Source organism: Periplaneta americana, chromosome 1 (genome assembly GCF_040183065.1).
Source record: "Periplaneta americana isolate PAMFEO1 chromosome 1, P.americana_PAMFEO1_priV1, whole genome shotgun sequence".
In the NCBI taxonomy this organism is placed as follows: domain Eukaryota; kingdom Metazoa; phylum Arthropoda; class Insecta; order Blattodea; family Blattidae; genus Periplaneta; species Periplaneta americana.
In genome coordinates, this window is record NC_091117.1 from 136,660,987 (window position 1) to 136,687,039 (window position 26,053).

General features: G+C 35.3%; 1 protein-coding gene across 1 annotated transcript in view; it reads left to right on the forward strand.

Moving 5' to 3' along the window:
- The window catches only part of rl (Mitogen-activated protein kinase rl), a 536,876-nt gene that overhangs the window by 408,422 nt on the left and 102,401 nt on the right, over window positions 1-26,053 (forward strand). Inside the window, exons 2-3 of the mRNA XM_069827948.1 lie at window positions 11,454-11,580; window positions 21,078-21,188. Of these exons, the coding sequence (XP_069684049.1) occupies window positions 11,454-11,580; window positions 21,078-21,188 (238 nt within the window). The remainder of the gene's footprint in view (window positions 1-11,453; window positions 11,581-21,077; window positions 21,189-26,053) is intronic.

The window sequence follows — 26,053 nt, forward strand, 5'->3', positions numbered from 1 at the left end:
CGGAGAAAAAATGATAAATATGAGGAAAATAAGAAGGAAAATGAGAAGGTGAAGAAATGAGACCTTTATGATGAGAAAGATGAAGAAGAAGAAGAAGAAGAAGTGAAAATAAGAAGAGAGGAAGAAATAAATCTAAATTAAGGTGGAGAATAAGAGGATAAATATAAGAAAATTATAAGAAAAATAAGGGGAGGGAAAAGAAGGTTGAGATGAATAAGAAGGCAAAGAATATGGAGAGGATAAGAAAGATGAAAACGAGAACACAAAAAAAGACAAGAAAGAAAAGGACGAAAATTATAGAAGAGGAGGCTTCCTTATTGCCTTGACATCAGAAATCGCTATTAAACTCGTCGTGAAACTCTGCAGTGTTTGGGAAAAGTGACATAAGTCAGTTTTCACAAACCTTTTTTGATAATTTATTGAGAACTTACACTGGTTTATGTCGATTTGATTTTTTCTGTATGAATTATTGTAATGGGAGGAATACCTATGTATTTTTTTTCAAGCGAACAGATGTTCCGTAAGTTGTCAATAAATTATCAAAAAAGGTTTGTTTGTGGAAACTGACTTGTGTCACTTTTCCCGAGCACTACAGAACTGATCTAAAGACTATTGGACTAAGTAACACATGAAAGCGCTGCTGAATAGAAGTAGGCTTATGTTATTTATCGTTATACAATACCCCTTTTTAACAGAATCTGCGAGAAAGAGAGAGAGACGGACAGACAGAGTATATGTGTGCGTTTAGCTCTTGTTGCTATCGATCTAGCGGGCTCTAGTTTGATTCCCAATAGAGAGATGGGGATTTCTCTGTAATGCGGACTGTGTGTGTCCCTTGTGTTAGATTGTCTCAAGAGACGACATCGCACCAAACTGACCACAAGATCAGAGAAATTAGATTAGCAATAATTCTGTAAACATCTATTCTCGGTTGCAATTCTCACAGGAATGGAATTCTTCCAAGAGCCCAGTGCTGGAAAGTGGGCGCTCAGTTTTTGTTCGTTTATTAGTTTGTTCGTTGTTTAATAAGTTTAGAATTCTTCTGTCATTTTATTAGATTTTTAAAATTCAGTTATTCGGAAAGTACGCGTATAAAGTGTGAATTCTTAAAAAGTGGCAGTAGCCCTACTTTTATGTGAATTTTTAGGAGCGATGAAGAACAGCACAAAATGACGATTATTCCAAATCGTCTTTCATCTTGTTTATATCACGCTATAAATAGCCAAAATAATACGACTCTTAACGTATGTTTAATTGAGAAAATACATTCATTGCCATATTTAAGTTCTTTTTCTTATTTGTGAAATATGTTATAAGTCTATGTCTTGAAAATAATATACTGGTTCTATTTTATTTTGGAAAGTGCCCTACATGGAGTTTGAAGTGACTTTTGTGCAACCTAACAAAGCAGAATTATTCATAAAAAAGTGAACCATTCTCAGAATTTGATCCTAAATCAAGTGAGATTCATTCGAAATAATTATGTTTAACGAAGGCACGTTTCGATTCTTACAGTGATTATGAACTTATACCACAGTCTAGTATATACAGTCACGAAGCTTGAGTTGTGAGGGTACTAGGAACAATAGACTGTGCCGGTACTATTTCGCATTGTCTGTAATGAAGCGATAGTAGCGATCCTAGTGGTTGGCAACTATCTTTGGATGCATATTTCCTACGTATTGAGCTTCGTGACTGTATATACTAGACTGTGCTTATACTCTGTGCTCCGTTTGTAGCGTGATAAACGTCAGTCCGGGATTGTAGCTAATTCTTCACTTCAGCAAAGATGTTAGATCTCACAGTTCCAAAAACGGACCGTATTCGTACTAAGATAAGTCTTCGAGTGATTACTGCAAAAATTGATGTCGCTGTAGAGAGCTGCACTGCAAGGTTTTGCTCGAGCAAGACGATGGTATATAAAATGATAAATAGTGCACGGGAATGCGAGCTGTTTGCTCAGCTTGAATTATTCGTAATCATTTATCTTGAAATTTTGAAAGCCAGTATCAAAAATATGCTTCAAACATTATAATTATAGAGTATGCCTTTAGAAGTAAAATATTGAAGAGATTTTTAATTTATCTTCAAAAGATGGCTGAGATAGATTCATTTACGAGAATTACTATACCCTGGTACTTCTTTTTTAAATTTGGGCCTTAAAAAATTAATCTAGAATTTAAGTTACAATAATATTTCTACATGCAAAACATGAAAAATGTGCATTAATTAGGGAACATTTTCAAATTATACTGCCCTCTCTTCCTAAGTGAGTACCAATAGAGTTTCAACCAGTTTAACTTCAGATAGCTGGTACTTAAAAAATTGATTAGAAAAAATAGTAGAGTAACAGTCATACTGTACAAAAACATAGAAATCTGACAAATTGTGACTTTTAACTTATAAACTGCAGCGGGTATAAGTTTGCTACGTAATCGAACTAATCGTTGAACCACCCTGCGTTTATAAACATTTGTCCCTTAAATAATTTCAAGGAAAAATTGTTCCGGGGCCGGGTATCGATCCCGGGACCCTTCGCTTAACGCGCGAACGCTCTTCCAACTGAGCTACCCCTGGAACTATACGTGACATCGTCACAATTTTTCCCTTGTATCCACAAGACTCAAATGAGCTGACAAGACGCCAGAACTCAACTATGAGTGCACACAAATACTCGTGTGAAGAGCGTTCTCGCGTTAAGCGAAGAGTCTCGGGATCGATACCCGGCCCCGGAACAATTTTTCCTTGAAATTATTCAAACCTGCTTTACAGGGAGCTACTACCTGAAAGCTAGATTTGTATAATTTGTCCCTTAAGTGAGCAAGAAGTAAAAACAGTACAGTGCAGTGGTTTGCAGTACTCTTTTCGGAGGTATCTACTGGGAGAAACAAGTTTTGCCAGAGTAAATTTGGGTGACATCTGTATGAAGGGTAAACATTTTGAATGTTTTATATATTATATGACACTGCGCGGTTATGCTCTGCTTTATGGAGAATCATGACAGACAACGCCCAGGCTCCGCTGTCTCCTAGAAGAGCGGTAGTGCGTGTGGGGCTTTGAATTCGATTTGTTTTTCATTTATTTCAGTGGATAAGTGTAAGTTGGACATTAATAATTTAGGGTGATATTCTCTTAAAAAGATTCTAACCGTTAACGTTAGGTAGACAGGCCTATTACTTGTTATATAGTAGGTCTACGTACTTCAAAATGCTAAAATAGAAGTCTCAGTTATCATGAAACACTTCTGACTTAAGGCAAAACAGAATTTGGATATTTAATAAGAGCGAGGAAGAACGAGAGATTCGTTTACAAACTAACAATGCAATCATTGCAGCGGCTCGACTAAGGGAAACTAGCATCGAAGGCTTTGATCGACTTGCCTGTAAGAGAGTTCGAACATTCCAGGCTCGAGAAAGGAGAAACAGTGCTTAACGCTCTCAGAGAAATTGATTTAGTGTGCTGTAATAGTATATTAGTTTAGCATTCCATTATGATCCAAATATTTATTATGCTCATTTTGTGTTCAAATAGGTAAAATGAATAAAATATACAATAAATTTAATGCAAAAAAATGGGGTAATGAGCCAAACGGATTATGTTGAAAAAGTTTTTACTCTTGAGATTCAAGAGCCCCCACAACCAATTAACAACTTAGGATTAGTTATAGAAGCACATCCATTATCAGTACACTTTTTAAATAATTTAAGACATTACAAAACTTTACTCCATGTAGCATCGTTTAGTGCAAAAGAAATACATAAAGAATTTAGTGTAAAAGAAATACATAGTAAATTTTATGCCAACATTTAAAGTTCAGTCATAGGCTTATCATTTAATATGAATCTTCCAACTGAGAGTAAAACCCCTCAGTTCCTACAAGTATATTTTGTTTCAGACGCTGACCAATTGTCTGTTAGGCCTAATGTCGTATCCACCTTAGAGTGGAATTTATTGAACTACTCCAGAAGGTATTGCTTGATAATAACAGTTACATTCATAGTTTTAAATACAGCTTTGAAAATAATTCAGGAGCAAATGTCTTGCAACATGGAATAAGCTGTTATTCACTAAGTAATAACAAAGCTGTATATGAAAATATAGATTTCAATCAGTTTTATATATTTCTAACAAATACAGCGAAGCGCACTGGTAAGGCTAGTAAAATATAAAAACTGTAAATCTATGGTCTGTCCAAAACTACTTCCGACCTTTAGCATGTTACCATCGCAACTATTCAAATCAACCATTCACGAGAGACGCGTAACCATGGTGAAGGGACGGTGTTGCCAGGTATATGTTTACAAGTTGCACGTGAATACCATGGCCTAGTGGTGAATATAATGCCCGGAATGACTTTGACTTGGCTGGTTAGTGCGTGCTTTGTGTAAATTAAAAATATTATTTAGTTGTATTATTGTTTTAGTGTATCGATAATTATTGTGTTTAAATTATATTAGACGTATTATCTTCGTTGTTATTGGAGGAGTATGTGACTAGTGTGCGTTTTCTAGTTCGTGCGAAATTTTCTAAACAGGTGACTTGTGCAATGTCGAAAGGAAGAAAAGTCTGGCGGAGAACAAAGAATATTGGCCAAGGTGCCCCGTTAAAGAGTCAAGTGCGAGAGATGGTGTGTAATGTAAGGGAGTATTTTGAGAGGGAAAAAGATAATGGCGGGCCTTTTTTACCTTTGGCGCAAGTCGTAATGAGAACTGCTGCTTGTGTTAAAATTAATAAGAGCAGTGTTATTGATATTGGAAAAGAAAAAGGCCGTGTAGATTTTTAATCATAAATATTTTCATCGGCCGACCAGCAAAAAGATGAATACAAGAAATAAAGGAGCCGCAACGGGCTTAAAGCCTACAGCTTGAAGCAGAAGAAGAAGAAGAAGAAGAAGAAGAAGAAGAAGAAGAATATTTTTACAGTTTATCATTTTTTCAACACCTTTCTAACAGTATGACATTGATGAAACCGGCACTCATAAAAGTAAAGGCTTCGTATTAAATTTAAACCTGTTTTTACAGTTTACAGTCCTTTCGACGCTTTTCTAACGGTATTACATTGAAGACGATAATGACTACTACTACTACTACTACTACTACTACTACTACTACTACTACTACTACTACTACTACTACTACTACTAGTAGTAGACTAATAAAAATAATAATAATGTACACCAATTTTAATGCCTAGTGTTCAACAAATTGCTTAGAAATATATTATGTGTTTATGTCAGCCGTTCATTACTGCACTCTGTCGGCAGCTCTCTCGTTTACACGAAAGATGGGCAACATGACAACACTGCTCCCCTTTATCTTTAAGCTGTCTAGTCGGAAGTAGTTTTGGTCAAGGTATAAGATAAAATCCTTGTGTTAAAAATAGGACGGATTACATATAAAAATGCTCGTAGGTAATTTGACACAATATAATGTAAAATAGAGGTTTTCAGTTACTGTGCAAAATACATAGCAAAAACTGTATGTCCCATTTCAGAAGCCATTGGTTATGTAGGCATATAACAAAGTTCAGGGGAAGTTCTTCACAAATCTCGTATTAAATGGCTTTAAAAAAAAAGAAAAGAATCACTCTATTGAGGATGGAGTTGCAATAGGTATACATTTGGAGACGTTCTAACTCATTTGTCTTCTTGTAATTAGGTCAGGTATACAAATTTTGTGTGCATAGCCAATAGCTTCGAGGAACTACTTGTTTAAGATCATTAATTATGTCTGTTGATCAATCAACTTCCTGTTTGCTTTTCATTGGTGACATCATAAAGCAAGAGTTTCCTAAGTAAGGGAAGCGGGGAAGTCTTCTATGAGAGCAAGTATCACTTAGTGGGTGTGGCCCTTTCCGACGTCATCATGCTTCCATTTTTGTTTCTAGCATCTTTCATGTCTAAGCTAGAAAAAACCGGTACTAAATGGAAACGCACACTGACAATATGGTTAAGGTGAGACAACAGCGAAGAATATTGTGACATAAATTTCACTCAAACTGAGGGCTTTGCCTAGCAGCTAGGTACTGTATTTGCCAAGACTGCAGCCAGTGTCCAAAAGTTAGTAAATGGTATCATTAAATGACATAAACTTTCTCACATACTAGGCCTATATTATACTGCATTTTGAACATAACCACTATTTTATGTTAAGGTTTGTCGAGTTATTTACAAGCAAATTTTTTTCGGACTCTTTCATTTGTAAAATCCAGTGGCGGTGTTTTCTACTTGGCCAGCGTATACCTCTCGGGATACACAACACGCACCACAAAGAAGAGTGGTACCACAGTCTAGTATATACAGTCACGAAGCTCAATACGTAATAAATATGCATCCATAGATAGTTGCTAACCACTGGGATCGCTAATATCGCCTCATTATAAACGATGCGAATAGTACCGGCACAGTCTATTGTTCTTAGCACCCTCACAACCCAAGCTTCGTGACTGTATATACTAGACTGTGGTGATACTCTGACTAGCGTTATATTTCTCTGCACCAACGAAATCATTTGTAATCAGCTTACTAATCTAGAAACTTGAAAGTATTAACACGTAGAAGCTGAGTCATTGTGTAGGTAAGCTGTTTGGGGACAAGCAGTTTCCACAGTTTCATTTTACGCTATTTATTGTGTGCGTGCGTGCAAGTTTTTTTTTTTTTTGCCGTTATTCGCCCGAGTATACAAGTGTGACTCACAGATGTTGCTAGTGCCGAGAAGTGTAGTCCACTTAGTTTCTCAGGGTGCTATTCATAGACATTTCGCTAGCCCGCGCTACGAGCGTGCTAAACTAGCCCCGGATATCCACTGGTTATTTGTACAGGATTCATATCATATATCATATCATATCATATCGCTAACACAGGTTTATGAATACGAAAAATGTTAGTTCGCTGATCATCCACCGGAAGCCCGCGCTAAGAATGTCTATGAATACGACCCTCAGAGACTAACCAGAGTGCACCATAGATAGTAGATCTACATTGCACTTGTAATTAATGATGATGATTGAGAAATGTTGAGATGTCACAGGGGAACCGGAGTACTCGGAAAAAACCCTGTTACCTGGATCCCGGGCTTGCCCAACATAAATTATACATTTATGGTGGTTCTACCGGGAATTTGAACCCGGCCTCTTACTTTGTAAGCTCAGCGCGGTGGCACTGCGCCACTGTGGCGGTATAAGTTTCTATTTGTTATATTTTACGCAATAATTAAATATGAATATAAGTTTATACATAGTTTTGATGGTAATATAACACAAGAGCATGTGGAAGTCTCTAAGAACTAGATTTTTCTTATATTGCCGTAACATGTCCAATGGACTCCAATACATTGAGACCGACAGACGGTCCCATGTTACTAATGTACGCTTATTAATTTCACCGTTCCCTGTGCACTTTGTAGCCTATGGTATTACATCTCACAGTCTAAACATTGTGTCCATTTTTCACCGCTCTTATCAGAGAAGAATTTTTCTTGAAGCCTTGGCAGCGTTTTACTGATAATTTTCCTTCACAATGAGCTCACTTCCATGTCCATTTAGAATAAGTGAAACATGTCATAATGATTTAAAACGAAATGGAGTGGTCAATGAATTTGTCATATTTCTTTCTTTGTATACCGATTCAGACATCACAGCACAAGTACTTGGCGATTTATAAGCATTACATTACAGCCGGTACGAACTCTTTCTTCTTTTTGTGGCCTTTCATTATAATAAAGAAAGGAATTGATGTTCTTGCAATATTTGCGTAAGCCATCATCACTCTGATCATTTGCCCTTTCTCTGTACTTGTCTGTGAATGAAAGTTATTCTTTTTTCTTCGATATTGATATTTTTCTTTGAGGTGTACTGTATATGATATATATTTATTATATTATAGTTCACAGACAAAAAGTACATATACAGAATCATTTAAAATCTTACATTACAAACTTTATAATTTTACACATAGATATGCCATTTTTAATACAATACAATTTAAATATTTAATATAATATATTTTTTGTTTTATCTTGCACTTTCGTCTAGTTTTGTGCAAGACTCAACTCATTTTAGTAAGTTGTTACAATTAGTATTTGTTCACTTGCCTAAGATGTACTTCACGTTTCAAGCTGCAATGTGCAGCTAGCATATATAAATCTTCCCTTATTCTAGTATCTTCCATTCCTCTTTCGGTACAGAAATACTTACATAGTTCGTATAAACTCTCTCTCGTTGGTAAGCCTTCATTTCTTAATTTTATTTCGTAGTATTCTTTTGTCGTACCTTCAAAACTATTAAATTTAGAAATAAAAAAATATAGTTAAGTAGTTTCTAACCATGTACTGTATATGATAATTATAATTCATTTTCGTCGACCTTATACTATACAGATTCAGAATATGAAAGGAGCAATGGCTTTGTTACAATTCTGTAGTCTGTCATATTAATTTTTAAGCGACTTAACTCAGTAAGGAAGTCCTTCTCCCTTTCATACTCGTAGAATAAGACGGGGACTGCGATAAAGCATACATACACCCAGTCATAGCCTACAATTATCTGCTGTATACTAAATTTATTTTACAGTAGGCCTATATGTTTATCTTATTAAATCTAGGTGCCAGTTTTCTCAGTTCAATCAAGTTCATTTCAAAATTGATAGCATAAAACTTTTCCGAATGTGTTCTAACGCACTTTTTTTTTTGTCTGGAACTAAACCATGCTCCATGCCCAATATTTGACGCCTCAATATATTGCTTATATATATATATATATATATATATATATATATATATATATATATATATATATATATATATATATATATTTTATTGCTGCTGATTGAAGTATTTCTTTATTTTTTAACTGCTATTTTCGCAGAATCTTTATTTCTTGTTTCCGAGAGCCTCTTTGTGAATTCCAAGCTTTAACTCTTGGTATCTGATATAGCAAGAGTTACAATAATTAATAAGAACGCTAAATAATGTATGTGCCGATAGGCTTCCAATAGAAGTGTCCAAATGATCAAGTAAGATACATTAAAAACCACCGGCGTAGCTCAAACGGTAGGGTGTTTTTCCACTGATACGGACACTCATTCGGACGTGGGTTCGATTTCCGTTTGGGCTGATTACCTGGTTGGGATTTTCCGAGGTTTTCCTCAGCTGTAAGAAAAGACGAATACTAATCACATGGCAAATCCTCAGTATCATCTTGCCAAATGTCCACACCTGTGGAGTAACGGTCAGCGCGTCTGGCCGCGAAACCATGTGGCCTGGGTTCGAATCCCGGTCGGGGCAAGTTATCTGGTTATGGTTTTTTCCGGGGTTTTCCCTCAACCCAATTCGAGCAAATGCTGGGTAACTTTCGGTGCTGGACCCCGGATTCATTTCACCGGCATTATCACCTTCATCTCATTCAGACGCTAAATAACCTAAGCTGTTGATAAAGCGTCGTAAAATAACCCAAAAAAATATAAAAAAAATCTTGCCAAACACCATATTTCGCTATCGTGACTTCCATCGACGCAGTTGATACAGTATCGTTAAATAACCGATTAAAATTTATTAAGACATATACATTACAATAATCAATAGATTATGCCGTAATTTCAGTCACCGTTTTCACGTCGAAGAGCAAGACTTTACAGATATAGCGTAGTAGAAAAATTAGGTTGCAAATGACGATATACTCTTACCTTGGTACAGTAGAGCATCGATTATCCGAAACAATTGAGGACGAGGTGTGTTCGGATAACTGATTTTTCGGATAACCGTTCATTTCCGAAAACAAATTGTACCTGTGTCATAGAAGCAGTTTGAAACAAGGAAACACTGATATTAAACAAAAAACTGTAAATGTATTATATTTTGCATCACCCGTCTTACAAATAAGACAGAGAACTGACTAGCCTAGTTTGACAATTTCAAAATGGCCATTGAAGTACATAGGTCTACAATTTAGAAAAAGAACTTTTTTTTTTTTTTTTTTTTTTTTTTTTTTTTTTTTTTTTTTTTTGCTTCAGAGGTGAGGCTAGTTTTTTTGCCACCAAATCTCGCAAACAGCTCTAGCGGAACTTCTATATGGCGCGCGCGCAATTTGAATTTGCCGACTGGAACGCTTTCGGTTAACCGATGTTTCGATTGAATGCTATTCGGATAATCGATGCTCTACTGTATATTAAAATAAAGATAAAATCACAGACTATTCAGTATTCCAAACAAAACAAACCAAATGACATCCTACTTCTGAAATGAGGTTCACAAAGTCGTAAGAGTGGAGCACGATGAATCATAGAAATACCGGCGGGCGCAAATGTGCACAAATTTATCAAAGTTAGAAGAAATAGGGGAATCTACGCACACTTCCATCCGCTTTCAACGAATGGTGGTTGATTAATTTTTAATGCTTTTAATAAGAAAATACCTTCCTGAACTGCTATACTACAGCGTTGGACTCTATTTCTGAGTCGTGGTTGATGTTTGACGTAAAATTTGCCTGACATTATTATTATTATTATTATTATTATTATTATTATTATTATTATTATTATTATTATTATTATTATTATTATTATTATTATTGTGGCGATTTTGCTCTCGGTACGCGGGCTCGCTTCTTGCTATGGCGAAGTGTTACTCACCCATTTTATTCAAGAAGGTGTTGAAATTGTCCTCTTTCATTTTCTATACATTTGTGGCACTGTCTTAAATTCTCCATCACTCGTTGCAGCTCACGTCGTGATATGGAGTCTATTTCCTCGAGGAGGAACAGACTCTATTCTACAAAAAAATCATGTCAAATCCGAACTGTTTCCGCTCCTCTGGGTCACAATTTCCTGTAAATCTGTCAGATTTTCATAATAGAACTTGCCCTCACGACTGTGGTCATATCAGCATAAATGATGAGAGCTGAATTCATTCGCCGCAAACATCAAATATTTTTGGGTTTCATCCCCTGTTCGTCCTCATCCTCATCTGAATCGTTTACCCAAACAGTCCTGAATATAATCTAAAATTACATTAACTCTTGTCCTCCTTTTCGCACCTTCTTTGTTTCCGAAACTCATTAAATCGTGGCTGTTTAATGGAACTTCATTGTGTATGACATTTATTTATGAACCTGGTCGGAAAGGAGTCCGAGAAAGAAACAAGTGTGTGTCACTCAAAACACATGCACGCGCCATCATGCGCGCGCACACACACACACACACACACACACACATATATATATATATATATATATATATATATATATATACCGTTTTACATTCATATGAGTTGTTTAGAATAACTGCTAATAATATAGGCCTAGTACTCATTTTAATTTGGAGTTTTGTATATCTGTTTAATAAAGCGATTGATTTGTTCTTTATTAGGGAGGAAAATGTGTTTAACTTGCATTTCTGATTTCCAGTTCTTTGGGAGTTAACAACTGCCTTAAATCATAATATGTTTTTCTTTTCTTTTCAGATCTGCATATGACAACGTAACAAAAACCAAAGTAGCAATCAAAAAAATATCGCCATTTGAACATCAGACATACTGTCAGCGAACACTGAGAGAGATTAAAATTCTTACCAGGTTCAGGCATGAAAATGTAAGTATTCTCCTTTGTGTTCCGGTAGCTCAGGAATAAATAAATAATTTGGAACAAATATGTTAAAATACTTATATTAATAACACCAGCACATAATAAATATGCCTATACATTGCATATATTTTGCCTCTCCACGTTTGCAGAAGTAGAGTGGAAAAGGCAATGCACAAGCACAGCTGCTCACACGCGACCAGCACTGAGGTCTCGTTTATGAGCATATGTAGAAGTTCGTACCAAAACATTAGATTTCAGTGAAGTACAGCGAGGAGTTTAGATGCCACCCGTGCCTCGCCCTGCTCCCGCTCGCTGCAGGCGATACGCAGTTCACATAAACGCATAGTATCATTCTGTGGAACTGTGTACAGTCGTGAATAGTTTGAAGAATATTGTTAATTTATATTAATAGTTCAAGTCTTGAATAAAGTGAGCTATTGTGTTATTATTGTATTATTTACATAATGTTAATATTATGAATGATTCCAAAAAAGTAAACTCATCTGTTATTAAATAATTACGCAAACAGGAGTATGTAACACGTTTATTTTTCCCCGGATTCTTCTTCGTTAAATGTTGGTTCAAAGACAAGTTTATTTACCAGCCGTCAATACTTGTTTGTTTTGCTGGTCTGTTGACGTCTCGTGCTGCTGTGCTACTATGCATTCGGTTGCGTTACAGTCCAAGTTTATTCAACATCAGAATTACGATACGAACTTTCTAGCTGTCATTACAATAGAAATGAAAAATTTTATTGATAATAATTACGGGTTTAATATTATGTGACACACATATGATATACACAGGCCGTGGCGAAAATGTGACTCGCGAGTACATTGTGGCTCGTAATAGCTATGCATTTCTCTTGATTCCTACCTCCCCCAACCCCCACCCTCTCATTCACTGGAGTCAAATTCCGTTCCATTTCTATTTGTCTCTGACCTGCGAGTGGCGTATCGTCGCAATGTCTCTCTCGAAACCATGTACCTCTACAAAAACGAAAGTTTCAAGTAGGATGGGAGGACGCATTTTTTTGCTGCCAATATGATGAGAATATTAAATGTGTGATTTGTTCACAAGTATTACGAGGAAAACGGTTGTATAACATAAAATGACATTTACTACATGTCACTCATGAAACATTAAATGGTTAAGTGTTGTTGTTATTATTATTATTATTATTATTATTATTATTATTATTATTATGCCTATTATTATTATTATTATTATTATTATTATTATTATTATTTCTATATTCTTCACTTAACATAATTAGGAACATTAAATCCTGACGTTTGAGATGGGCAGGGCATGTAGCACGTATGAGCGAATCCAAAAATGCATAAAGAGTGTTAGTTGGGAGGCCGGAGGGAAAAAGACCTTTGGGGAGGCCGAGACCTAGATGGGAAGATTATATTAAAATGGATTTGAGGGAGGTGGGATATGTTGATAGAGACTGGATTAATCTTGCACAGGATAGGACCAATGGTGGGCTTATGTGAGGGCGGCAATGAACCTCGGGTTCCTTAAAAGCCAGTAAGTTTTATTATTATTATTATTATTATTATTATTATTATTATTATTATTATTGTTGTTGTTATTATTATCTGAGTACGTCGATCCTTTTTCAGGAGATGTACAAATAATGCGGTTAGATCTTCAATTTAAACTCACAGATTTACAATGTGATGTTAAATGAAAGCTAGATGTAAGGACTTGACAAATGTTGAACTTTTCAAATCTTTGCCAAAAAATAAATATCCGAAGCTTCGTTCTTTCGCTTGCTCTTTGAAGCCTTGTTCGCTACAACTTACGTTTCTGAAAAATTATTTTCAACAATGAAAATAGTAAAAATCAAATTTAGATCACGACTGACAGACAAATACTTTCGTGATCAACTACGACTGGCAGTAAGTGACATAATTCCTGATTTTGAAACTCTGTCGCAGAGACATTCTGAAGACAGTTAATTTTAGGTTGTGATAATGTGTCCTATGCTTTCTTGTTCATTTCTTTCTTCGTTACACGTACTAAACATTAGTCTGTAACCTTGTACTGTATAAAATTATATTTAAGTGCTTGACGTTAGGAAAATGAAAATCCGTTAATAAGTCAGACAGTTGCTTCAGTTCCCCTTCGGGTGTCCACCTCCCTCCATATGTGCTATGCACGTTGCAGGTTACACAGTGGCTCGGCGCACGATCACATTTTTGCCACGGCTGATATACACTATTACATTCACAAAGTTGTTGTTCACCTGATGATAGTAAGAAATACTGTCATGTTCCAGATTTGCTCCAGGAAAGTCTTGTGACGTAGAACGAATATTTTCAGCAGAGTGCAATTTTTTTTCCTAACATAAAAGAAGTATTTCTTTTGATAAATGAAAATGTTCATTGTTACTTATTATAATAAGGCTAGAATCATAATTGTATACTTTGTATGTTATTTTTATATGTATGGGTAAATTATTTTACACTGGGAGTTACGAAGTTTATAATTAGAAATTATATATAATATATATTATATATATATATAATTCGTTTATTGTTTTCTTGTTCTAAGGCCGTTGACGATTGGATTACAAATGTGGTTACCACTCGGTTACATGGTTACACGTTTGTCGTTCTGGTTCATTGACATTGAGAGTTGCGCTGCTACTTTTCATTCGGTAGAGATATAGTCCAAGCTCACACAACTTAACAGTTTCGGTACCAACATCCTAGCTCTGGTTATGAGTTATGAGTAGAGTCCTGCGTTTGTTTTCTTTGAGCACAAGTTAGATGCACATGGATTATACTAGCTTCGCTTGGAAATGAGGACTCTGACTCGTCTGCCCGCTTCGTTTCGTGTGTTACATCTGCATATTAGTATAGGCACTGAAAAATGAGAATGCTACTCACGTATAAAATATAGGCCTACTGTCATGTGTATTTAATAACAAACAAAATACACTCGGGGACAAAAAAAAAACGGACACTTTAATATTTGCGGGTATTTTGCAAAACATTATCTTCTCATACAATATTATGGTAGCCATCTGTTGTTATGGAGACGTGTATACATTGTTGATTGTTTTTTGTTTTATAAACAAGCCATTGCAACCAAATATTCCAATTTTGCTTTCGGAGTCTCAGCTATAACAATTTTGTCTCAACCATTTTGTGCTTCATTATCGTTATCATTCGTTATTTCTTTATTTTTACATTTTCTGAGTTTTAGTGGGGTTGTAACATTTGTCTTAAAACAAGATGCGACCTGAAGATGTGGCTCGAGCTGTAGCCCTTTACGATGATGTACGCAGTCTACGTTACATTGCAAATGTTATGAATATGGCTAGAAGCACAACCCATGATGCCATAAAACGGTATAGAGAGACCCTAAAATATACCAGAAGACCAGGTTCGGGTCGTCCAAGAGCTACAAATCCAAATGAAGACAGGTATATGGTGTTGAGAGTTCTTAGGAAGCGCAACCTGCCAGCTACTAGTGTAGCCCAGCAATTTGTTAACATGCATGGACGCCCAATTTCGGCCAAAACAGTTAGAAGGAGGTTGAAAGCAAGTGGACTGATATCAAGTAGACCTGCAACTGGTCCCAGACTTCTCAGGATGCATCGAGTTGAACGACTGCGTTTTGCAAATGATCACAGAGGTTGGAGAAATGGACAGTGGAGCTGTGTTCTGTTCACCGATGAGTCCCGTTTCAATCTGTGCTCACCTGATGGACGTGAAAGGGTTTGGAGGAGGGGAGAACGATTTTCACAGTGTTGCATTTCCGAAAATGTGCCGTATGGAGGTGGTGGAGTGGTGGTTTGGGCAGGAGTGTGTACGGTTGCTCGTACAGAGTTGGGTTTTGTTGAAAATGGAAGATTAACAGCTGATAGGTATATAAATGAATGTTTGGCTGATCATGTTGTGCCATTTGGCCAATTTGTAGGCGATAATTTTGTTTTAATGCATGATAATGCAGGGCCGCATATTGCCCATGCGTTCGGAGATTATCTACAAGAAGTGGGAATCCATGTTCTTCCATGGCCAGCAAGGAGTCCAGACATGAACCCAATTGAACACGTGTGGGACATGCTGGGACGGCGTGTTAAGAATAGACGACCAAGACCAAAATCGTTACAAGAGTTGAGGCGAGCACTTGGCGAAGAATGGGAACTTATTCCTCAAGAAGACATTGCTAACCAAATTGAGAGCATGCCAAGACGTACGGATGCAGTTATTCAAGCCAGAGGGGGTAATACCCGTTACTAAAAAGAGTTTTTAATGTTGAATAAGGCACCATAAAATGAAAAGAACAGTTAGAGCAAACGATGCCATAGTTATATGCCCTTTGTAATTTTTTTTGTAAGTTTTCTCATCAGAGATTTTTTTTTTCAAATGTTGTCGTATAAGGTGCTAAATGAAACATTATTTTGTTTAAATGGGTTTTGTTTCATTTTCAAATAATTGGCAACAAAATATAAGCAAATATAGAAGTGTCCGGTTTTTTTGTCCCTGAGTGTATTTATTTAAAGGCATCTTATGGACAACAAAAAATTATGCTCACAACAAGTAAAACGCATCTAGATTCTAGATAGGCCTACTTTTTTTTCACAATATATTTTTCACCCAAATTTAAAAGGCAATGCTCATTATTTTTAGCCTATTTACAGAGTTTTTTAATATTTAAATTGCACTTTTTAAAATGAATAGATATATTTTATCAAAGTTAAATGAGTTAGAATTAAATAATATGATGATTTATTGTGAAAGGATTGAAATTTGAATATAGAAATGTATGTAGGTTGTTTTTGTCTCCATGTATTACCGTCTCTAATGCCAGATTACAGAAATTAATTATGAATAGGCCTACTTGTTTTACTTGCGAACGTTGCAACTGGACACAGCCTATGTATGTATACATCTATAAATAAATACTGGAAATTACAATAATACAATAAATCACAATAAAAAAATTATTTACACTGATTACTTGCTTTACGAGTCTCTGAGCTGTACATTACAAGTAACTGTAAAATATTTTAAGTGTTTCAAAATAAAAATGTCTCCTATTTCTGATAAAATACGTTTTCTTCTTTCCTAATGAAGTGTTCGCTACCAAATTATTTTATTAGAGCATTCATTTCCAACCGTCTAGCTTTGTTTTGTCTTGATATGTTTCACTGAACAGCAGGAGACCTAAAGTGTAAACGCTGTGCTATACTCCATACATAGCTACACTGTTGCCGTTGTTCGAAGGCTTAGGTAACCAAACGCAGGACTCTAGTTATGAGTCAAGAACAGCTCAGAACTTAAACGTATCGGAGTTTTGTTGCTACGGTAACCATAGCAAACGAAATAGAAAGTCACAAAACAAAAAGTGGATTAACCCTCGCTATGTTCGTTAATTCTTCAGCGCGGCGCGATTTTTGAACGTACATTAAACATAAATATCATACAAATCAGTCGCACTGTGATGTATAATAAAAGTAAATTAAATTTTTCAATTTTTTTAATTTCTATGGTGAAGTTGTGCTTCACTTGGTTCACCTGAAAAGCCGCCTCTGGTTTGTGTTACAATATTCACTGTTTAAACATTCTGAACGATCTGTCTGTTTTAAATCTCGTATATGAATTATTTTCTCGGAAGATTTTAGTGATTAATAGTTGTGTTCCCCATTATAACTACTAGAAGAATATATGCAATCTTTTGAACAAAGCCTGGCTGTCCTGAGCGCTCATGGAAATACCCGATTTGAACTTAGTCTCTCAGATCAGTTATTAGGTTGCAAGCCGACTGCCACCACCATTCACAGTACACAGCTTAACAACTCCATACGTGAAATTGCTACACTAGATGTGAGCGCATGAGAAACGAGCAAGCATTCCGATCGTCAGTAGAGTGGCAGAGCAATTGCCACACCAAGCTGGACTGAATGGCGCTATTAAAGAAATCGGTGTTCAGAAAGAATTAACTGAAACGCTACTGACACAAACACTATATACTGTATAACAGGTTCTCAAGTGGAGTACAACCATTGCTCGTTACAATGCCATACTGACTGCAGTAAAACTCTTAGCGTAGTTGGTAGAGCGTTAGCTAAGATTTCGTGAGATTGCAAGTTCAAATTTTTTTTTTTTTTAATGCATCAGTGAAAATATAACAGGCTTTCGTCATTTTTTTATCCTTAGAATATTTTTCGCTTTATTATTTTTTTCATGTTAATAGAAACTTTTAACGCTAGATGGCAGTAACACTGAAGACGATAATTAGGGGCTTCCTTATTAAAATGCTGTGTTAATTATTTTATTAATCCCTGTTGCTTTACACTATATTGCCTAAGGAACATTCAGTAAATATGTTGACGGTTAAATTTATTTTTTTATAATTAATTTGCAAGTTGTGCTACATAGAATATGATTATTATACTAATCTAAATCCGTGATCATCAAGACCTAAACGTAGTAATTGTAAACAAGAAGAAAAACCGTAATTCTAGTGACAAAATATATCCTGATTTCCTGGAATTATAACCACAAATTTTCACCAATTTTGTAATTATCTGTAACATGAAATAACATAAGCAAAATTATTTGATTATATTACAATAAAAGGAGTTGTAAAAAGTAAAAGAAAGGACGAAACAAAAAATTCTCTACGGAGATTCGAAGCATGCTGTGGAGGTAGCCCAAATCAGCGCCTTGTGTTATGCAGTTAACTAAAGCGGCGCACGGAGGTTTACGGTAGTGAACTGCGCGCTCACCCGAAGGGACTTGGAAAATTTTTACTGCTCAAGAGACCGCCCACTTTCATTTTGACCAAGTGTACATAGTTATGTTTTATTCGTATTTTAATTTTAAAAAGGAACTCCCTTCGTCACATTTCGTTGATTATTTATTTCTTTCGGTGTTAAATCCATGTTGCATGACTTAAAAATCCATGTGAAATTTGTAGATACAAGTTAACTGCAATCATCTATCAATTATACTACGAACTGGTCCTGCATAAAATACATGTTTCACTCTAAAATCTCCCCCCTCCCCCCAGTATTTCCTGCCGATCTGGTGTCTACAAAACGTACATTCTTAAAAAAAAGTTTTGCGCACAGATACTTTGTAAGTCCAGAAAGGAGGCATTGCGCATGATCAGACATACAACGAAATAAAGCTAATTTTATTACTTCCTTTTGTGAACCAGGTCGCACTTTCTCTTATCATGCGCACTGCCTCCTTTCTGGAACTTCTAAGGTATCTGTGCGACAAAACTTTTTTCTTAGACTGTACAGCAACAAAATTAAAAGTACCTCCTTCACTGCTGATTAATAAAAACTCTTGTGTCGCACCGAACCCAATCCCTAAGACTCTCCTTTCACTATATTATACACGAAAACAAATGTAGAAATGTATGTAATAAAAGTTGTAAAATTTATAGGAGAAATATTTTAAGTGACCATGGATTGATAACTGATGGTATGTGTCGTTTTTGTTTTTTAAGTGGAACGCCTATGTTAGAGGTAGGAGAGAAAAATAATTGTAACATTTTGACATGAAAGATTTACTCTAACATCACTCGTGGTACCACGGAAACGCGTACCTCATGGTTTTCTACGCGATGTGTCTTGCTCCAGTCTTTATTAATTTGTTTCGAGTCTTTTCAAACAATTGTCATGAAAATATTGGGTATAGTCTTGAGTTATATATGTAGATGAATATGAAATAAAATACACTACAGCCGGCATGCCAGAAATGAGACACTGAAAGTGCAGTTATATGCGCGGATCGGCATGGCGGTCTATGCGGACTGCATCATTCAAGCGTTGCTCTTCTCAGTTCTTAGCTAGAGGAGTGTACAATAATCTATTCTGCGCTTCTAGTGTTGGATTAAATAGGCATTTGGACATTATAAACACACTTAGCAGAAGGGACAAAAAAAAAAACACAGTTATTATCAGTGTCTATATTTGATAATTGTAATACAAGACACTTTTGGCTTATTCAGTTATACTTCACAAAGTAGTGATTTGTAAAGCATAATTTATTAACATGATTTTTATATAGTATTTGAAGAAAAAAATATTGCAGTAATTTCGAAACCACAAAAAACGAACACAATATTTCATTTTACGTAGTAGGTACTAATTATTTTAAAGTAATAGATCCTACTCTTTCATTGTTCGTCAAGCATTACTATTTATTGGGACCATTGGTACATAAATGTTGCAGAAAATAATTTACTCCCAATTAATTACATGCATTAGGACGTTGTGAAGTTTTTACACTAAAATCATTTCCTTGCCGTATGTCAGTATAAATGAACATTAATATTAATAAATAATATAAATTAAGCTTAGAATTTAAATTCACATATAGTTTATTTGGAAAACTTTGGGAGCAAGTGTCGACAAGTTGGAAGCGTTACTGAAAGAAATTAAAAGTGTAGTTCACAAGCTGTGGAGCGATGACATTCTCTTTATGTCAGGTTTAAAGATGTATTAATGTAAGTAGGCTATATTAACATAATATAGTGACGTGAGGTGGAAAATTTGCCATTATATATTTTTCCAGAAAATTTTTCCGCCTTGCAAATAGTTGGTTTCTTCGTTCCTTAGAACCTCAAGAGCCTCACATGTATTCCTCACTATATTCTCATCACTTACCAGCTTATGAAATGGAAGTCGTAAGTCGTCTAACCTTTGATGGCTGTGTTAGTACAGACTCCAAAACAACGCCATTGTCAAGTTTGTTTTGCCGTGAGAGTACTGATTAAGAAATAAGCGCTGGCGAATATATTTTGAGAACTTTACTAATCTGATCTAAACTGTCACAAGACTATTACCTCGACATGAGCTGAGGAAAACATTAGGCCTATAACAATTATATTATATGATTTGTAATTTCTCTTCTTCGTTATATCTGTGAACTCCTCACTTTATTTTTCATAACGCATTCACAGCCACAGCCCAGTCAGCACACGTACTGATCTGTGGTACTGAAACAAAAGCTGATCTGCTACTGCAAGTGCTGTATAGCTCCCCTCCAAGCCGATTCACTCCCTCCAGGTAGGGGATAGGAAGTGCACATCGCACAAAGACAACTGCACTATGTCCGCGACTGCACAATGTGCAGAGTTTTGGCAAGCCTGCACTACAGTGTTGAAGAAAGTACATATTGTATTTTATAACTTTGATTCAAGTATAGGCATTTCACACCATCATTGGGATTTCTTTAAATTCCCTGTAATTTTTTATATGTTTATATTCTTTATTTAAACTGTGCATGATGAAATATTTTAAGTTAACACAAACATTGACTAAAACTTTCATTTCGAAGCACGTGGCAAAAACATTCTTTATTAGTATAGCCTATATCATATGACACAAGTTATCTGAAGGAGTGTTTTAATTAGTGATTGCGTAAGTTGTACAGTAAGATGGTACGTATTATTTAAAAATGATTGGACATATATACATTTTCTGTACTTGAATTACATTTACAACTTTTCTCTATTTACAGATAATAGATATCAGAGATATTCTTCGTGCGGTAACAATTGATCAGATGAAGGATGTGTATATTGTACAATGTCTGATGGAAACAGATCTGTACAAACTCTTAAAAACACAGGCAAGTAATCAGGTACAATATCAGGGTTCTTTTTTAAGCATGCTGGGATGTTTTAATCATTTAGCTGTGGTGTTGCTGCTGCAGATTTCGCTGTGCTCAGGTAAATGTGAAGCTTACTGATTAAACGCAATCGTGCAATTTAACCTAGCCTTAATTTTGTTTTTCATGTTATTCGGAAATTTAAATTTAATGTAGCAACTTAGGTGTTGCATGTATTTTATTGGTAGCGTTATGAAATGTTAACTATTCTGTGTAAGTCAATTAATTATAACCAAAATATTAGCATGTTTCCTCATTGACAATCGTACATGTTCGAATATCCCTCTAAGTCTCTCGTGGCTCCGACTAAGTCTCTCGTGGCTCCGACTTAAAGAACGTAGAACTTTACACTCTTTGTCTTTACTCTTTCGAATTCTGCACACTTCAACACCAAATTACCTTTCGTCTCGTCTCTCTTATCTATACTCTAACCACGACGTAAATACCAGATCACTTATCTGTGGCACGCTAAGTATACCTCTTCATAGAACATCTTGTTATTCATCATCTTTTACAATATCCACCTCGCGTCAATGGAATTCCTTGTCACAAAGTATTAGGGGCTGCAAGACAATAAACACCTTTAAGAACAGCTTAAAAGATAACCTTATTAGCATTTCACTCCAATCATACTGATTTAAACTATCACTGACTACATTGTTACTTTTTTCTTTAGACATCATCCTGATTGTGCTGTATTTTAATTGTCTCGTAATAATCTCTTTCTATTATCTAATATTATTTGAAATATATTAACATTCTATGTATTTTAGTTTAATTCTGCTACACAGTTTATTTCAGTGTTTAATTAATAGTTCATAGTATTTTGTTGTTTAATTTGTAAATAACTTTTGTATACATGTAACTCTCATCTAAATCAAATTGTTGGATTCTTTGTAAGTTCATGCATATGTATATACACTTTTTGCTGGTTGAGTGGAAGAGAAGGCCTTACGGCCTTAACTCTGCCAGCTAAAATAAATCATTATTATTATTATTATTATTATTATTATTATTATTATTATTATTATTATTATTATTATTATTATTATTATTATTATATAATGCGTTGATAACCATTGGCAATACGTTCCCGTAATTCGGTAACATTATCAACAGGGCTGGAATAATTTAATACATAAAACGTATCAAATAATATATCCCAAAACAAAATAATCCCTAGGACTCAAGTCGGGGGACCTGGGAAGTCATGGTGTTTTTCGAAAGCCACTGCCGATAACCTGTTGTAAGAGCTTGTATGTAAGAACTCTCGAACGTTCAAATGAAAGTGAACCGGTGCTGCGTCATATACTGTATGTATCCAATTCCAAACTAAAATTAACATCGGAATTAATACACTTGCTTTTAGAACATAAATTTCAAAACACTTATTGTTGCGTATTTTTCCTCTATATTTTAGATTACTCTGATTCCAGTAGTAGGCCTATACAGTCCCCTACTTATAAGTCACCTTCGCTAGCCATAATTATGCCGATGGAACACTTGGCAAAAAGCAGACAAGCAGATTACGTTAGTGAAAACCGTTTGATGATGTATGAACAACAGAACATTCTTTCAAGAAATTCACTCCCACCTTTACATGAGAATCTGAAAATTCTCTCCATTGCAGTCCAGATACAATAAATTGGCACCTCTCTTTCAAGTTTAGCCAGTGTAATCACAAGCTATCGTAGCCCGAATATTGCATTTCAATTATTTTCTTGTATATGGATTATTTCTGAGTATACGGATTATTATTCGGTTGAGAAGCTTTCGTCATCTAGTCTGCTGTCAAAAAATCTTAAACTTAGAATTTATAAAACAGTTATATTACCGGTTGTTCTGTATGGTTGTGAAACTTGGACTCTCACTTCGAGAGAGAAACAGAGATTAAGAGTGTTTGAGAATAAGGTTCTTAGGAAAATATTTGGGGCTTAGAGGGATGAAGTTACAGGAGAATGGAAAAAGTTACATAACACAGAACTGCACGCATTGTATTCTTCACCTGACAGAATTAGCAACATTAAATCCAGACGTTTGAGATGGGCAGGGCATGTAGCACGTATAGGCGAATCCAGAAATGCATACAGAGTGTTAGTTGGGAGACCGGAGGAAAAAAAAAGACCTTTGGAGAGGCAGAGACGTAGATGGGAGGATAATATTAAAATGGATTTGAGGTAGGTGGGATATGATGATAGAGACTGGATTAATCTTGCACAGGATAGGGACCGATGGCGGGCTTATGTGAGGGCGGCAATGAAACTCCGGGTTCCTTAAAAGCCATAAGTAAGTATATTTTAGATTACTCTAATTCCAATAGTAGGCCTATACAGTCCCCTACTTATAAGTCACCTTCGCTAGTCATAATTATGCTGATGGAACACTTGGCAAAAAGCAGGCACGCAGATTACGTTAGTGAAAACCGTTGGATGATGTGTGTCAATAAATTCACTCCTACCTTTACATGAGAGTCTGAGAATTCCCTCCATTGCAGTCCAGATACAATAAATTGGCACCTCTCTTTCAAGTTTAGCATTTGTAATCACAAGCTATCATAGCCCGAATATTGCATTTCAATTATTTTCTTGTATACGAATTATTTCCATATGCTTTTCCCTTTCACTGTTTTCCAGAGACAAAAATCTCATTGATTACCACCGAACATGTCTTTTCTTGCATTCAGTGAATCTTCCTTCCTTTCGAGCTTCCTTTTACACTTTTTATAGCTTTTAAGCTTCACATAACAATCGTAAGTAAATATACGCTGTTCCAAATTGTAGCGAACCGTGTTGTAGCATACGATATTCGATATTGCAAAGACTGATGACTTCCAACACGTCTCACTGAAGTCAAGTTTGTGATGCGATGCCATGTCTTGTGATGTATGATTTATCCTTTATATCTCTCTGTAAACGAAATCTCTCTTCTTGCCAACAGAAACCAATAGATAAAGAGATCGGTGCGATTTAAATAAGGGACTTCGTATTTCAAAAAAGCAATAAGATCAGATTGTATTTTACCGGGGATCTTCTTCAATATTAGAATTGTTTGCACACAGAATCAGGAAGAATGTTTTAAATAACAAAATAATAATAATAATAATAATAATAATAATAATAATAATAATAATACTAGTAATAATAATAATAATAATCATCATCATAATCATAAAATTTAATTCTGCACAGTCAAATTTTTACGTGTTGCATTATTTCCTAAACTTTCGTGTTTATTATACGCATATAACAATAATAATAATAATAATAATAATAATAATAATAATAATAATAATAATAATAATACATCCTTTTATCTTCTCTAAAAGTTGTTTGAATGCTGTTACTTTTATTTTGATGACTAGACTTCGAAAATAACATAAAGTTGCATGTTTTTCTATTAATTGAACATATAAAGGAAACTTTATATACTGTGTAATAATTGGGTTAAAATGGACCCCATTTCCATCTGAATTCGTGTGTATTTGGAGGGTTTTTGTGTTTACATGTAAATTTTTATTTATTTTATTTTGCATATTTAAGTCCATAGAATCGATTTTTTTTTTGTACAAAGGCATAGTTAAGTGCATGCACTCAAGGTTTTTTTGGGCAATAATGTAACAATTTGACATTCCTGCGGTTTTTTAAATCTATTTCTCTCTCCATTTCAAGTCGCTGTTGGAACTTTAGTTGAACTCCACTTGCTAGTGTTCTCGCATTTTGTCGACGATTGCCACCATTTTAATTTCAGACTTGCGTTTTATATATCCAAAATGTTATTTAAAATTGTATACGCAATAATAAAGAGCCTCATGGTGGAACGCATTATTAGTTGTCGAGTCTTCTTCTAATGCCATATTTATTAACGACTGTTTGATCTTGTTGCCTAAATCATCACATCTATCCGCAGTAGCTGTTCTGCATACTATAAACCGCCTTTTCCGTGTATTGCGCAGCAAAGACATCGGCTGTCGACACCTATTCGTTTTTCGCCTTGGTTTTACCTTTTACGATGAGTTAATATTTTTTATTTAGTACGGTGTGCCCGAGATACGCTATTTTTCTGAGTTGTATATTATATGAAATATTTGACGTTAAAGTGACATCAATGCTTGGCGTGCAATTTGCTGCATTGATTTTGCTACAAAAAGTTGCTAAAATCGAAATCAACAGCAACAGTTACCAAAGTTAGGAACTTACTATTCCACGGCGATACGGCCCCTGTAGGGCCAGAGCCTGTCTTACTATTGAAGCCCAATATTTTCTATCATGTATTCTTCTTCTCCATCCTCTTATGTCTAGCTCTCTCATATCTTCCTCAGTGTTTTCCAACCATTTCCCTCTCGGTCTTCCCACACATCTTCTTTCACCTAGTTTCCTTTTATATATATCTTTCGTAGTAGGGAGCCCTCTTCACTTGTTTCTACTTGTCCCGTCCATCTTACTCATACTTTTTGTATCACCTATAATTTGGGGTTTACCATTCAAATCATAGAGTTCATTGTTAGGTCTAATTTTCCATTCATTATTTTCTATTTTAGGCCCATATACTCTTCGCAGGATTTTCCTTTCCCATATTGCTATTCTTCTCTCATCACTAGAGACCGGATTTTAAAGGGCATCCCTTTTTTATTTCTACACGAAACATGAAATAATTAATCACGATGTTCAAAACTATCTTCCACTGACCAAATTATGTGGTTTTGACTTACCTTTTTTTTTCCTTTTTAGACCATATTCCCTTTTTCCCCCCCTTTTTAAAAACATCTCCTATTTTGGTCCTTTTCTGACAGAATATCGCAAATATTTAGATAATTCTCCTATATTTTT